The sequence below is a fragment of the Pangasianodon hypophthalmus genome, chromosome 5 (genome assembly GCF_027358585.1).
Source record: "Pangasianodon hypophthalmus isolate fPanHyp1 chromosome 5, fPanHyp1.pri, whole genome shotgun sequence".
NCBI lineage: Eukaryota > Metazoa > Chordata > Actinopteri > Siluriformes > Pangasiidae > Pangasianodon > Pangasianodon hypophthalmus.
The window spans coordinates 11,169,644-11,184,906 of NC_069714.1; the positions used below are offsets into that span (position 1 = coordinate 11,169,644).

A 15,263-nucleotide genomic window follows, 5' to 3' on the forward strand; every position below is an offset into this window, starting at 1 on the left:
AAACAGATTCAGGTGTTGACCAAACACTGAGTACTTGGGTAGAATTTTATTATCAAGCAAAAATTTGTATCAAAGTCAAGACTGACAATCAGTAATGATGTGCTTCGCCTAATGTATTTTAGAAATTGTGTTTGCTCTATGCATCCCACTGTAATGTGTGGATTTAGTTTTTGCAGCTAGGGGGCGTGGTGAGAGAAGAGCTCTCTTGGTGTGTGGGCGGGGCTTAACGGAAAGCACCACCCAGGAGGCAGACTGACCGGCTAAGGGGGCGGGGCGTGCTAGTTTTGAAACCTGAGGACCATAGGCTGCAATTGCTCCTGAGGTAGGGTTTGGATAAGGAAAAAAAAAAAAAGAGAAGTGTTTTTTATTAGCTAAAACAGATACGGATGTTACAAGAATAAAACAACAGCCTGTAAGAGCAAAGGGAAGATTTTATTAATTTTGATTCTCTGAGACGGTGACTCGGTTGAGTGAACATTTCCCTCAGCAGTTAACAGGAACCGGTGTCCGCTGAATTTTTATACCAACATTATCTGTTGTTACTGTAATGATTGTGTTCGTCGCTACCACACTAAACTCGCCTTTTTTGTTTAAAATCCTGAAGACCCCCCACACGCGCGCACACACACACACACACGGGCGCGCGCGCGCTTTCTGGGACACCGAGTGAGCGCGAGACAACAGATAATCCCGGATTGAGCAGGAGAAGCACTGCGGCGTGAGGAGCGCGAGCCTGAGCGCTAAACTGCGTGATGTGTTTATGCCCTTTTTTGTTTCTGTCACTGACAGCAGCTCGAAAGTGAAACCGGTTTGGGCGACCTTAGGTGGGCACTGCTCTGCTGCTGAAGGTGAGGCGTCGCAGGAGGAGCATCTCCCCCCCCCACACACACACATTTATACACACACACACACACACACACGCTAACGTTAGCTGCTGAACTGGAGAGCACGGCGACGAGCTGTAAAGGTGTCCTTTACCTTTCAGCCATTTCCTGACCATTTCCTGATATTTATCGTGGAGTCGTGTCTGAGGCAGTCATTCATCCACTTCTTCCTCCAACAAACTGCCGCTTGTTTCCTCTCGAGCGTGGGCAGCAGCTGTAGCATTTCCACACGCGGTTTTTTGGGAAGCCGTCAGCACACAATACTGGATATAATCTCACACGAAGGGGAGGATACACTATAGTACTAGTGTCTAAACTGTGGACACACACACACACACACACAGGGATATTCGTGTTTTACCAGGAGCCACACAGCGGCAGTTTTCGTCTGAGAGACATTTTTCAGTCTGAAGGATTTATACAGATATATATATATATACTCGGTATAGTATACTGCTGGACCTGCAGTGTGAGGACAAGGAAGGAGGGAAGTTTGAGTTGAGGAGTGACACTGGGACACACTCATTCTCCAGCGATGGATAGCAAGTGGCTAATTATAGCCTGTGTCCTTTTTGGTAAGTCGTTTTTATATTTATTTATTTTGTTTTTACGTGGACGAGGATTCACGCTGCCTGTGTCCTCCAGCAGCTCGAAATGACAGTGAAATGAGATTAATTGACTTGTTGCTGTTTTATCTTTCTCTCTCTCTCTCTCTCTCTCTCTCTCTCTCAGCGCGTTTACTGTCCTGTGATTATAGCGGCTTAGTGATTAAAAAATGTTTAGGCTGGTCTCCCACTTCATATTTTTTCATTCATTTGCACATTAAAGAGGATGAACCAGCCATATACAATGGATAAACGCTTCTGTCATATAAATGAATGTAAGTGAATGTGTATTAGATGTACATTGGCTCAGACTGTAAGCTGTCAGGTTTAGGCACGTGACTGCCTGGTTGCTTGACCAGTGTCCTAAATCGTGACTGATGTTAATAGAGTAACCTTTATTTATTTATTTATCTATCTATCTAGCTATCTAGCTATTAAACCTATAAACGTTACTTTTAGATACCTTACAAAAGAATGACAGTTCAGCCAATAGTATGCAAGCTTATAATTTAGTATCGCCTGTAAACATCTCGTACATGTCATGACGCAGTTTCCCCACAATTCCTCCTTTGTATTTGACAAGGAAATAAACAGTCATGGATGGATTGGGGGAGGACTTTGCTGATGATTCCTTTCAAAACACTCGTCCTGCTGTGACTGATCAGCTATTGCAAGTACTCTAGAGCTCAACCTGAGGTTCAGTATGCTTTCAGAGACCACTGATGAAGAGCAGTATTGCTCTATAAGGGCACATAAATCTTGTAAACATTGGAAAAGCAGATCAATGCCAGGACTCTCCTGATTCAGCTGATGGGCTTGACTAATGTCTAAGGTCTTGACCTCGCATTTTCAGTGTAGTCCAAAGTTGTGATGAGGCGGATTAGCACAAGGCTGGAAGCTCTTGGAGTCAGGAAAGCTTTCTTGGTCTCCCGAGAGCAGTTGTTAGCACACACACACACACATGCACACACACCTGAGTGAGCTCAGATGGTTTGCCATGTCATTATGCTGTGCTCTCACTGGAGGTTGGCAGCACAAGATTGTGTGGCAGTCACTGATTACGCATGCTAGGAAAACAGTGCATCTGTAACCTTTTCATGGCAGCATCATTTTCTAAAGGGTTGTTTATATATGGCTCTGATCCTGACAGTATTTTAAGTGATGCTCTTTGTGTGCATTTGTGTGTAGTTCTTTGTCGTTGTAGTCAGCTAATGTGACCATGACCTGGGTCATTTATGAGCTTAACACATCTATCAAATACCTGCTAACTTAAAGCATATATATATATATATATATATATATATATATATATATATATATATATATATATATATATACACATATATACAGTCAGGTCCGGAAGTATTTGGACAATGAGAGAGTTTTTGCCTTTATACACCACCACAATGGATTTGAAATAAAACAATCAAGATGTGATCGAAGTGTAGACTTTCAGCTTTATTTTAAGAGGTTCCACAAAAAATATGGCATTTACCATTTAGGAATTACAACCATTTTCAGCACAGTACCTCTATTTTCAGGGGCTCAAAGGTATTTGGACAAAGTGACATAATCGTAAATATAACCATAATTTTAATACTTGGATGAAAATCCTTTGCAGTCAATGACTGCCTGAAGTCTGGAGCCCACATTCTCAAAACTCAAATTCGGAGTTTCAAATCCATTGTGGTGATGTATAAAGGCAAAATCACAAAAACTCTGTCATTGTGCAAATACTTCCGGACCTGACTGTATATGCTTGGAAACATAGATCTGCACTTATGTGCACACAAAGTCTCCAGCGGCACTTTACATGTCATTTACATATTCTCTGCCCCAGTCACACAAGCCTCCCCCTCACACACACCCATTCTCACACCCATTCAAATACACTCCATGCACCTAAACAAACAACAGATGGCTTTAGTTTCCTGGACAAGAGGCATGTTAGTTCCGCAGGGAGGAAGGAGATGAGGTGGGAATGGAGCCTGGCCCCACTGTGAGCTTTCCTAACATATCAAAGATTTGTCCTCTGCTGCCAAATTTCCACTTTCTTCTGAATACATGTCCTCACATTACAGTGTGTTTTAAATGAACTATTAAATCACCTGCTTCTTTAAATTTCCATAGAGATTGTTTGAATTGTCCACTCTGGTAGAGGAAAACAGCTAAATATGCCAAATGATTTATTATTTGGCATATTGGGTTTGGGAATTGTTATGTTGCACTTCATAGCGGGATCAATCTGCCATATGCTCAAACTAGTCAACTTCTCTGTTTCACTTTAGAGACCTTGCTGCCTTCACTTTTCCTCCAGTGATACTCCTCTGTCTATTTTATTTACCACCATTACTACAATGATACAGAATTTGAATAGAAACTAGCTATATAATGTTAATGCTAATTTGAATGCATTATGATTGTTCACATCTAAACAGTATGCCAGATTTCCCACAAGTCACAGTGGTGTGACATAACACTCTGAAGTGCTACAGAGTTCAGTTCAGTTCAGTTTATTTATATAGCACATACAAAAACAGCCACACGACTTACCAAAGTGCTGTCCAGAGGTTCAGAAAAAGAGTAAAATAAAATGCAGAAATCAGCACCACTAAACACAATTAAGACAGGGTCTAGCCCCAATAATACAAATTTAATGCTATCTTAAAATGTCTATGTGAAAACTCTAGGTAAGGTCCTTGAATCTGCTACAAGCATGTCATATGGCTGGCTGAGATGACAGTATGATTGTGTTTGTACCATTATATTTTCTTGTATTTTCTGTTTAAATGTTTCCTTTTGTGTAAATGTTGATTAAAGTTCTAGTTTTTTCCTAATGTGGCTCCATGGTTTTGTTAGCAAAACCTCAGCAAAATGCCATATTGTGATGCGCATCACCTTTTCCTGCCACATCATAAAGTCAGCTTTCTGTCTGGCTGGGAATAAGCCTATCACAGAGAGACTGCTGTGCTGAATTTAGACTGGCGGAGCTGCAGGTGATCTAGGGAATTTAGAAGTGGCATACTAGACACTCCAGACGTGGCTGAGGGTTGATTTTATTAAGCAGGTAGACAGGAGAATTTGAAGGAGAGAACATGGCTGTGGATCTGAGTCATTCTTCAGATCCAGTGTGAATTTCCCAGAGAGGAGAAAAAAAAATTCTTCTTTTCCATTCTTCGAAAGCTTCTATCCTCCCACGTCCCCTTCTCTTTCCTCTCTCTGTTTCTCTTTTCATCTAGTTTATTTTCTAAATCTGTTCGCAAATCAGCAAGAGAGGCTATAAAGTGCTTTCTCATTTACATTTACACACACTTTGTAGGCTCAGAAAATAGTACAAGCAAGTATACAAGCTTTTCTTATGCATCATTCTGTTGCCTCTATAATAAGCTGTTTTAAGAAAAAAGATTAAATGTTAAAATAAAGGCTTCTAATTGGTTTAGGAAATGAAAACCAAATGGAAAACCTTTTTATTTTGATTTGTTTTGGAGTGGGACTGGTCAATAATATTATTTTTTTCACCCCATGTAGCCCACTGTTTGAATTTGAACTGGGCTGCAAACTTACAATAGTCTGAGACATTAAGTATGATGTGCTGTGGTTCAGTGTGTCGTTTTACACACACTGCACAACAGCGGTGTTTCACATACATTTTTAATCTTTTACAAGGTAACTGCACACAGGTTACCTCATGTTTTGAGGTCAGTCCTCCTAGAATCAACAAAATACTTTGAGAATATACAAGCAGTACTTGAAAAGGTTTGATATTACAGCTAATGAGGCTAAATTCCTCAAATTATGTGCAGCTAATTCTGTTATCAAAATGAAGAAATTCTTCCTTTATCCACTGTTTGTCCATGTCACCAACACGATAATTTGTTAAGATCCATTTACATATTTATCCATTATCAGCTGAAAAGTTTCATGACAATTCACTAGATATAGCTTGGAGAGTGTGAGGTAGACAGACAGAGAGTGTGTGTGTGTGTGTGTGTGTGTGTGTGTGTGTGTGTGTGTGTGTATATATATATGTGCATGAGAGAGAAAGAGAGTGCAAACGATAGCATCCGGAATCGCCAATAGATTCCAACCATCATGATAGCTATCAATTTGGACGATTTAAATGTCTGGTGGAAAATGTGTCTGCAGCTTTAAGATGGACAAAAATAAAATGTGTTGTATCTCGTAATATGAGTTTCTTTTTCACCTCTTTTGTGAAAATATAAGAAAATATTGTGAAATATATGAAATTTAACAGCCTGCTGTCTGACTTTGGAGCAGAGCAATAAAACGTCTTTCTCTGATGCATCTTAGCTTCCCTTGTACTTTCTGCCGAACAGATAAAGCTGTGAAAGTCTTTACTCTCTAAACATGAACAGAGATTTCAATTAAGAAAATGACACAGTATGTTGTTTATCAAGGCGACTTCACTATACAAGAATTGAGTAAATATCTCTGCTGCTGTTCAACACAGTGCACATGCACGTGTAGTTTATATTATTTTAATTTACATTTCATAATGAGCTAGGTTACAGGTAATAACTCATTACATTTATTAATGAAACTAATGTCCCAACTTCAGTTTTGTAAGCATTCCAAACTTTGTTAATGGATAATTAAACCCAAAAAAAAAAAAACACTGACGAAACTCTAACGCTAGCAATTGCAGCTACAGCCGGCTCATAACCAGCTCATCTTCCTTCCTCCTCTCAGAGCTACAGGGGATGCTGTGGTCAATTGGCAATAGTTAGGGGCACAATCTATCTTTTTCCCAGAGAAACCAATGAGCGCCGCCATGATGGATTCTAACTTCCGCTGTACTGTTTTCCTCTTCTGGTCTCTGTTGGAACCCTTATTAAAACTAGCTATAGAGAGTGACTGGATTAATTAAACAGAAACTTTTGAGTGTTAGTGAGAATAAAAATGAGCTCAGGGTCAAGCGTTGCTGTCATTGGCTGCCACAGCAACAGCGATAACCTGAAGAAATTACTGGAAAACACTTGTTTTGAGCAACCGACTGTCTCTATCACTCGTTTTCTCTCAACATTACCCAAGCTGTATGTTTAGCCTGGTTAACTTTTTGACTGGGCTCTACCTCTTCTTTCAAAAAAATAAAGTTGCCATGTTTCTTGTATAAAACCTGGCCTATTTTATTGCTGCGCAGGTAATTATAAGCTTCTGTGCTTTTGTAATTTCAAAGTTCTTAGCCATCAGCGCCTTCAGAGAAAATGAAGTAGTTAATAGTGTCAGTGTAGCTAACCTCAGGCCATAGCTTCATGTCATCTACCCAGTCATTAAACTTTGACGGGTGAGGCACTGTCAAAAGCCGGGCATTGTGACACTGTATAGTGTCGGCACTATGGAGGCATATGCTTTTTTAAAAAAATTCTTTTAGCCATTTTCACAAGTTTAACGTCACATTATCAGCTAGGAGCATATGCTAATTTGACTATAAGCACCGGAGACCGGAAATGTAAAACAAGTTTCTGGTATGAATCAGGCGAGACTTCCATGTTCAAGAAAAAGGTGGATAGGACAACGGCACATAACACACAATCTCACAAGCCTAACTCAGTGAACAAAACCAAAATTTATTATGCCTGAAGTCTTTATTAAGTGTTTGCACTAGATGTCTTGGAGCACAAAGAGAGACTGGCTCTGACTTTCCTTTAGCCTACAACACAGAGTGTAATAAAGTCAACCTGAGTGGGCTTCAGGTTCACAAACCAGTGAGCAGTAAACTAGTATGTTATCACTGACTGCCATTCCATTCACTTTTCTCTAAAAATCTATTACCAATGAAATTCATATTCATTTTGTAGCAAGAACAAATGGGGTCATTAAGTCCAAATGGAGCATAGTTAGCATATGCTCTTTTGTCAAGCATTCTCCACTTTCTGTATCTCTGAAGTGTTTCAGTGTTTTTTCCTATTGTTTCTCCTGCTGTGTGAGGAACAGGCCGGAAGAACTGTGTTCAGCCTGGCAGCTCAGCCTCCATGGCTCAGAGTGAGAGCCTGCTGTGCACAGAGCAAAGTGGAGCCATTCGCCTCAGCAGGACCGCCTGCACTCAACACCGCTTTTACACAGAGCACTCAACTATCCCGCGGTCATGCAAAGTACCTTCAGATTCCACACACATGCGTGCACACACACACACACACGCAGTCACTCCCTGTTCTGCATAGAAGTATGATTTTGGTAGTCGGTCGGTCATGTCAGTAACATTTCAGCATTTGCCCAGTGCCATGAGAACGTTCTTGTCTTTTAAAGACCCAAGAATGTGACGTTAACGACAAACTCTCAGTGGTTCGCCTCACAAATGAGTCCAAGCTCCCAAGTGTGTGCGTATGTGTGAGAACATCATATTAGAGTCCAGACTCTCACACTATTCTTAATTTGTTCTTAACATTTAGGGCACGATGAAGAAAAACAGTCATTCACTAAACGTCAGTTCATGTTCAGATTTTAACACTGGTGCTGGGTCACTGTTGAATGTTTTCTTCAGTTGTACTCATTTATTAACAGTATGAAGATGTGTTACTAATAATGTCTCTTCTCATTAGCACACTTGTACTTCTTTGCTTTTGTTTTCTTTCTTTTCCAGTCCAAAGTAGTCAGAAATATAACAATAGTTTTAATTCCTGCTGCTCCTGAGGTTCTGATGCTGGAATTTTCCTCAGAGGAGGTAGGGCAGGTTGGTTGTTTGAACTGGGTGTGTCTTGATCTCTGTCTCAGTTGTACTGCTATCTCTATTGCCTCATCTTTTGCCTTGTGTGAATGTAATTCCTGAAGGCTGGTGCATGTCTTTGCCCACGCATGTGTGTATCAATGTTTTTTAAAGGCTAATTTAAAGTTTTGTTTGTCTTGTATACTGGTAAATGAGAAGCGTTGGGCATTTGTTCTGTCAGTGTGTTTGCCTGAAGAGGCTCTGATAAGATGGGAACACACTTTTTTGTTTGTGTGTGTGTGTTTGTGTGTGTGTGTTTGTGTGTGTGTTTGTGTGTGTGTTTGTGTGTGTGTTTGTGTGTGTGTGTTTGTGAGTGTGTGTTTGTTAGCATGTTCCTCCCCCTTGCCTGGAGAACAGGATCTTTTTCCAACCTCCTGTAATCCCCTCCCTGCCTCAGGCTGTCTCACAGTTACAGAGAAGCATGATCAACACGCCCCCTGCAGTAAAACTTTCCTCAACATGTTCATCTCTGAGCAGGGGGTCATCTTTAATGACTGGCCTGATTTTTTAACCTTACATTTTACAAAGGAAGTCCTGGTATGTGCATTTGTTAGGGTAGAACAGCTGAACACACACCCTTATATTCAAGGCTGATGCAAAACTCAGACCCACCTAACCATATGGAAATGTTTCTATCCCCAGAGAGACTTCAGAGCATTTCAGTCATGTAAGGTGTTAGCCACAGTGCCTTTAGACCCTCCCTAAATTAAAATGAAAGATAATCTCATATTATAATCTCCTCATTTTCCAAAGACATGTGTGAGTCGTCATTCTGACTTTCTCCTGCAGCTGGTCACTAACACTGTTTCTTAGAATACAGACTATTTTACTCCAGACATAAGACATGTAGGACTATAATTACAGTTGGTGCTTAAGCCATAGCATCAAAATAATCACTCCTGCTGTTGTGAGGAATGTGTTTGTGAATGTTTTGGAATTATCTGGATTTCTGCATGCCAAATGTAATCAAAAATAATAATAAATATATATTTTTTTTATTTTGGTAAGAACACAGTAGACATATGTGACTTGATTAATCTCCTGAAATCTGCAGAAACCTCAGTAAATGCATTGCAGAGCTGTTTCTCAGACATTTGCTGTAGTCAGGAGGGTTTTTATTATCCAATTACTATATGTCTACAACCCAGATATTGCTGCGGCTGAATTCTGGAAAACAGCCTTAAAAGACTAAACATTGGGTTTTGTCAGATTTTTACAAAAAAAAAAATAACCTATATAAATATGTGGAAATGTTTACGTAGGTTACATTTTTGTAGTAGAGATCATGAAGTAAGGAAAATATTTTGATGTTTTCTTGAAGTTTTGGTCAAAACCCGGTGTTTCATCTTTTGTTTATTTATTAAATTTTTTTTTGCCCTTTGTGGCTATTTCAAATTTTTAACTGAGGTAATGGGAAAAAACATCTCTGGACCATGGTAACTATCTGAGTATCAGCTATGCAGTGCATTTACTGAGGTTTCAGCCAGATCTCAGTTTGATCTAGTTACTAAATTACACTGATGATTTAAGCAACTTATTAAAAAAGATGATGTGCTCTCTTGCTTTGGCTGTCTGCCTTCAAAGATCATGACAGGTATGGAGCCAATTTAACAAAGACAGTGATAAATTAAGCCAGTCTACCAAAAAATGTCTAACACCTTGCTAGCTAAGTGTATTTTTCTCCCAAGTTAATTAAGTTGTTGGATAGCTACACCGATCAGCCATAACATTAAAACCACTGACAGGTGAAGTGAATAACATTGTTTATCTTGTTACAGTGGCACCTGTCAAGGGTTGGGCTATATTAGGCAGCAAGTGAACAGTCAGTTCTCGAAGTTGATGTGTTGGAAGCAGGAAAAATGGGCAAGCTTAAGGATCTGAGTGACTCTGTCAAGGTCCAAATTGTGATGGCTAGACAACTGGGTCATAGCATCTCCAAAATGGCAGGTTTTGTGGGGTGTTCCCAGTATGCAGTGGTTAGTACCTACCGAAAGTGGTCCAAGGAAGGACAACCAGTGAATCGGCGACAGGGTCATGGGTGCCAAAGGTTCACTGATGCACATGGGGAGCGAAGGCTAGCCCATCTGGTCCGATCCCACAGAAAAGCTAGCGTAGCATAAATTGCTGAAAAAGTTAATGCTTGCTATGACAGAAAGGTGTCAGAACACACAGTGCATCACAGCTTGCTGAGTATGGGGCTGCATAGCTGCAGACCAGTCAGAGTGCCCATGCTGACCCCTGTCCATCTCCGAAAGTGCCTGCAAAGGGCATGTGAGCATCAGAACTGGACCATGGAGCAATGGAAGAAGGTGGTCTGGTTTGATGAATCGTGTTTTCTTTTACATCGTGTGGACGGCCGGGTGCGTGTGTGTCGCTTACCTGGGGAAGAGATGGCACCAGGAAGCACAACAGGAAGACGGCAAGCTGGTGGAGGCAGTGTAATGCTCTGGGCAATGTTCTGCTGGGAAACCTTGGGTCTGGCATTCATGTGGATGCTATTTTGACATGTACCACCTACCTAAACATTGTGGCAGACCAAGTACACCCCTTCATGGCAGCGATATTCCCTAATGGCAGTGGCATCTTATCTTATCTTATCATTATCAGCAGGATAATGCGCCCTGCCACACTGCAAATATTGTTCGGAATGGTTTGAGGAACATGACAAAGAGCTCAAGGTGTTGACTTGGCCTCCAAATTCCCCAGATCTCAATCCGATCAAGCATCTGTGGGATTTGCTGGACAAACAAGTCTGATCCATGGAGGCCACACCTCGCAACTTACAGGACCTAAAGGATCTCCTGTTAACGTCTTGGTGCCACATACCACAGCACACCTTCAGAGGTCTTGTGGATTCCATGTCTCAATGGGTCAGAGCTGTTTTGGAGGCACAAGTGGGATCTACACAATATTAGGCAAGTGGTTTTAATGTTATGGCTGCTCGGTGTATGGGCCATAGCAGAACAGACACATGTCTGATCGGATTAGTTAACTCCTTTCCCACTGTAAACTTATAATTCATTATTTGGCAGTATTGTTGTTTCTCCGTAAGTAGATTAGGTTATAAATGTAAAGGTAGGCAGTGTGTTTTTCAGTGGAGTTGAATTAAATCTTAAAATGTGATTTTCTCCTTTTTTTCATTTGAGGGTAAGCAGAATTTAAAATGCTGTAACTTCACTTATGGTTGAGATGCATGCAAAAGAGAAATATATGTCACCTGTAGTTATCAAAACTATTTACACTAGAAAAATGTTCATGTTAAAAAATTAAAAATTAAAATATGAAGGGTTTCCCCAGGCTGCCACACACATATGAAACTGTTTCTGTTAGTATATGGGTCTTTTTGTGTATGCAGAATTGTGGCTAGAGCGGGCCTTTATTAACTGTAGTCAGATGGCTGCTATCTGATTGCTTTCCTCAGGAACAGAAGCATGACTAAAGATTTAGGAGAAGGGCAAGAAAAGGAGGGAAGGAGGGGGGGTTTAACTCCCAGCAGGGTTGCTGCTTATTTTACTCCCCACAGCAGCATAAAAGCATAGTGTGACTAACAATCACTACAAACAATAAACACACCAACAACTAGAGACTAATTAATACCTAATTAGCTTCATTCATAATCCAAGGCTGGATTCACAAACATACAAATGGAAATTGTGAACACAGAAGTAAATGCCGTCATTCACAAAGAGTCCACATGCACTTGCAATTAGTGTTGATGTGTACTGAGCCAAACTGCAAAAAATGCTTCAATAGCTGTGTAAGAGTGGAGAGAAAGAGAGATAGCAAGAGACATTAATTGTTAACAGTTTGGTTGTATGTGTGTGTGTATGTGTGTGTGTGTGTGTGTGTGTGTGAGAGAGATAGAGAGAGAGAGAGAGAGATTGAGTGAGTGACAGTTCTGTTTGCTCCTGTGTGATGTGTTTGCCCTGTACAGACTGTGTGCTTAGAGGTTCGCTGAGCAGATCCAGCCTCCTAATGCATGGCTGCTGATGATAAGCTGCGACTGTGTAATGGACAAAAAGAGAGAGGGAGGGTGTGGGAGAGACGGACGCAATTGATGTTAGGATGTAAAGATTGCTAGAAAAGAGGAGAAAAAGGATGGTGTAAGTGGAGACCACATCAGGCACTCTAAGAGCCCAGACAAGGACTGGGTTGCAGAGGGGGCATTAGTCTATGGCTCAGCAGATTGCCCATAAACACTAAATATTTCAACATGTTTGTGGTTGATGGATGGAATGGAAAAGGAGGGCAGGGGTGGACCTCATGCCTAGAATTATTCGTGAGGGGAGTTAGAGAAGTATAGAAGCATGGATGGAAGGTACAGATGTGGCCTCGGCATCCATTGCACCCAGTTGGACACACCACGGTTTAGAGCCTAACGCGAGGTCAGATGAGAGAGTCATGAATCACTGGTGGATAACATGCTCCCAACATGTTTATGATGGAATGCTGTGGTCCTTAGAGGGAAAGTGAAATATGGACTTGATGCAGCAGTGGAAGGGAACAGACCTGGTTGTGCTTGTATGCGTGCACATGCTGCAGGGCTTCTAAACTCCTCAGAAACAGAGAAAACATCTATGTCCCTATACTACAGGACTCTGTTTGTGGTCTCTATATTTACATTTACATTCATGGCATTTGGCAGATGCCATTATCCAGAGTGACTTACAGAAGTGCTTTAAAGTCTCTATCAATAAATACGTCCTGATACTGGTTCACTAGGTCATGGGCTAAGAATACTATCAGTCTGAAAACTGTGTTGAGGGGGTAATATAGTAAGAGAAGCACACAGACAACCCTTTTTTTTGTTTTTTTTTTGGTTCAAAATTCAGGTGCTAATTTAAGTACTTCAGGAACAGGTAGGTGTTTATTTGAAGACTGCCAGTGACTCAGCTGTTTGGACATCTAGGTGCCGGAACAGAGAAGAGCTTTGATGCATGCCTTGTACCTTGAGAGATGGTGGGACCAGCTGAGCAGTGCTAGAGGATCGGAGGGAGCGTGGTGCCGTGCAGGATGTGATAAGTGCTTTGAGATAAGTGGGTGCTGGTCTGTTTTTGGCTTTGTAGGCAAGCATCAGTGTTTTAAATCTGATGTGGGCAGCTACAGGAAGCCAGTGGAGGGAGCGTAGCAATGGGGTGGTGTGGGAGATCTTAGAAAGGTTGAAAACAAATTGTGCAGCTGCATTCTGGATCAGTTGTAGAGGTCAAATGGTGCTCAGAGGCAGACCTGCCATGTGCGAGTTGCATTAGTGCAGTCCTGAAATGACAAGGGACTGAACAAGCACCTGAGTGGCCTGTGTGGATAGAATCCTTCTGATGAGCATGAGCATGTCAGATTAGCAGTGTGAGAGGAAAAAGACAGTTGATTGTTCATGGTTACCCCAAGGTTATGTGCAGTGACCAGTGGTGAGATCTGTGAGTTGTCTAGGGAGATCACAAGATCCTGACATGGGGATGAATCACCTGGGATGAACAGCAGTTCAGTTTTGCTGGATTCCAGTCCTCGTTTATTTCTGCAGTGTTTCCCTGATCTAACCTGCCTGATGCAAGACATCCGTAATTGAACAGACCCTTAGTGAGTTGACATGAATGTGTAAAACAGGGAAACAAGTGCAGGGTGACATACTTATCTCACATGTCTTGTAGAACAGCTATGCTAACATTTTAACCAATGTTTTAAACTACACCTGCAAAAGACATGATTTGCACATAAAACCACAACCTGCCTGTTTTTCTTTCCGTGCATGCATGTGAGTAAGCCCTATATTTCAAAATTCAAAGATCAGACGCTCCTACTTTGTCAGATTCATTGGAACTGATAGTCTACAACAAAGTAGGGTTTTTCTGTGAAGAGCAGCGGTTTCCAAACTGGGAGTCGGTTTGATTTACAAATGGGACTGTGAGAGAAACTCTCAGTGTCCTCCTTTGTTTTATTCGTTTATTGTACAAAGTAATATTATCACTCTAACTTTGACGTATTTTGGGTGCTACTATTTTGAAAAGTTGCTGGGAGTTGCATTTAAACAAGCCATGTTTTAATTAAAAGTGCAAATGCTATTTTATTTTGACCACGCTACACTATCATAGAAGCAATAAAAATGGACAAATTTCTCAGTTAGTTTCCCAACATAATATCATGTAACTCAGTGGAACAACAGAAGTCAAATAAACAGACATGAAAATATGCTTACACATTTATTGAATGTGGATTTATAAGTGTGACTGTAAATAGCGAAGAGAAACAGAATGCCTCGTATGTCATAAATTTGGTACATTACAGAAAGAGTACCCAGATATTTCATCGTGTGCACTGAAAATGATTATCTCCTTTGCAAGCTCATGTCTGTGTGAAGCTAGATTAAATCCAAGTATTGCTAGAAGCTGGATGTTACAGTGGAAGTGAGCTGCTCCCTTTCAAACACTCCTGAGTTGGGTAAAGAAATTTAAGCTCACCCTTCCCACTAGACTGGGAAGTGAGGAGTCTGAGGAGTCTGTTTGCCCAAATAATTTTTGAACCCCATTCTGCAACATACTTTGCCACCTCCACTTTAAGAGAACATAAATATTTTACCTAAACGATGCAGAAAGGTTTTTTTAAATTAACTTTATAAAATTGCCTTGGCTTTCTGCAAATATCATGTTGGGTAAGAAGCCAGCGTCTGCTAAGACTGCTGAAGGCTATGAATAAAGGCGGGTATAAAAATAGACACAGTTTCCAGGGTCATATTTATTATTTTTGTATTTTTTTTTTTTTAATTTTTAAATCAAGAAAGAATGGCTGCTTTTAGACAAGAAGTTTGTTGGTGTCTTTTGGATCAGCATGAGAATGTGAGAGTGTTTGTGTGAATTAACTTATGGCTTGTCTTTTGAAAGTGTGGTAAAATAGAGAGCATGTGGTTAGGCTGGGTTCATGGGGTGTTAATGATGTACAAGCTAGGGTATTGAAGAGGCAGGATGTAAAGCAGTGGATGGCTGGTGTGTGGGTGTTTTTTTTAATGTGTGTGAGAAAATTGCTTGAATAGTAGCAATAGTAGCAATCATTAGAAGAGTA

The 15,263-nt window shown here is 40.8% G+C and overlaps 1 protein-coding gene across 1 annotated transcript in view; it reads left to right on the forward strand.

Annotated features, from left to right (window-relative positions):
- The first annotated feature begins 300 nt into the window (after window positions 1-300).
- igsf3 (immunoglobulin superfamily, member 3) overlaps window positions 301-15,263 on the forward strand; it is a 119,123-nt gene continuing 104,160 nt past the window's right edge. The window contains 1 exon segment of the mRNA XM_053233990.1: window positions 301-1,459. Within this exon segment, the coding sequence (XP_053089965.1) occupies window positions 1,420-1,459 (40 nt within the window). The 5' untranslated portion in view covers window positions 301-1,419.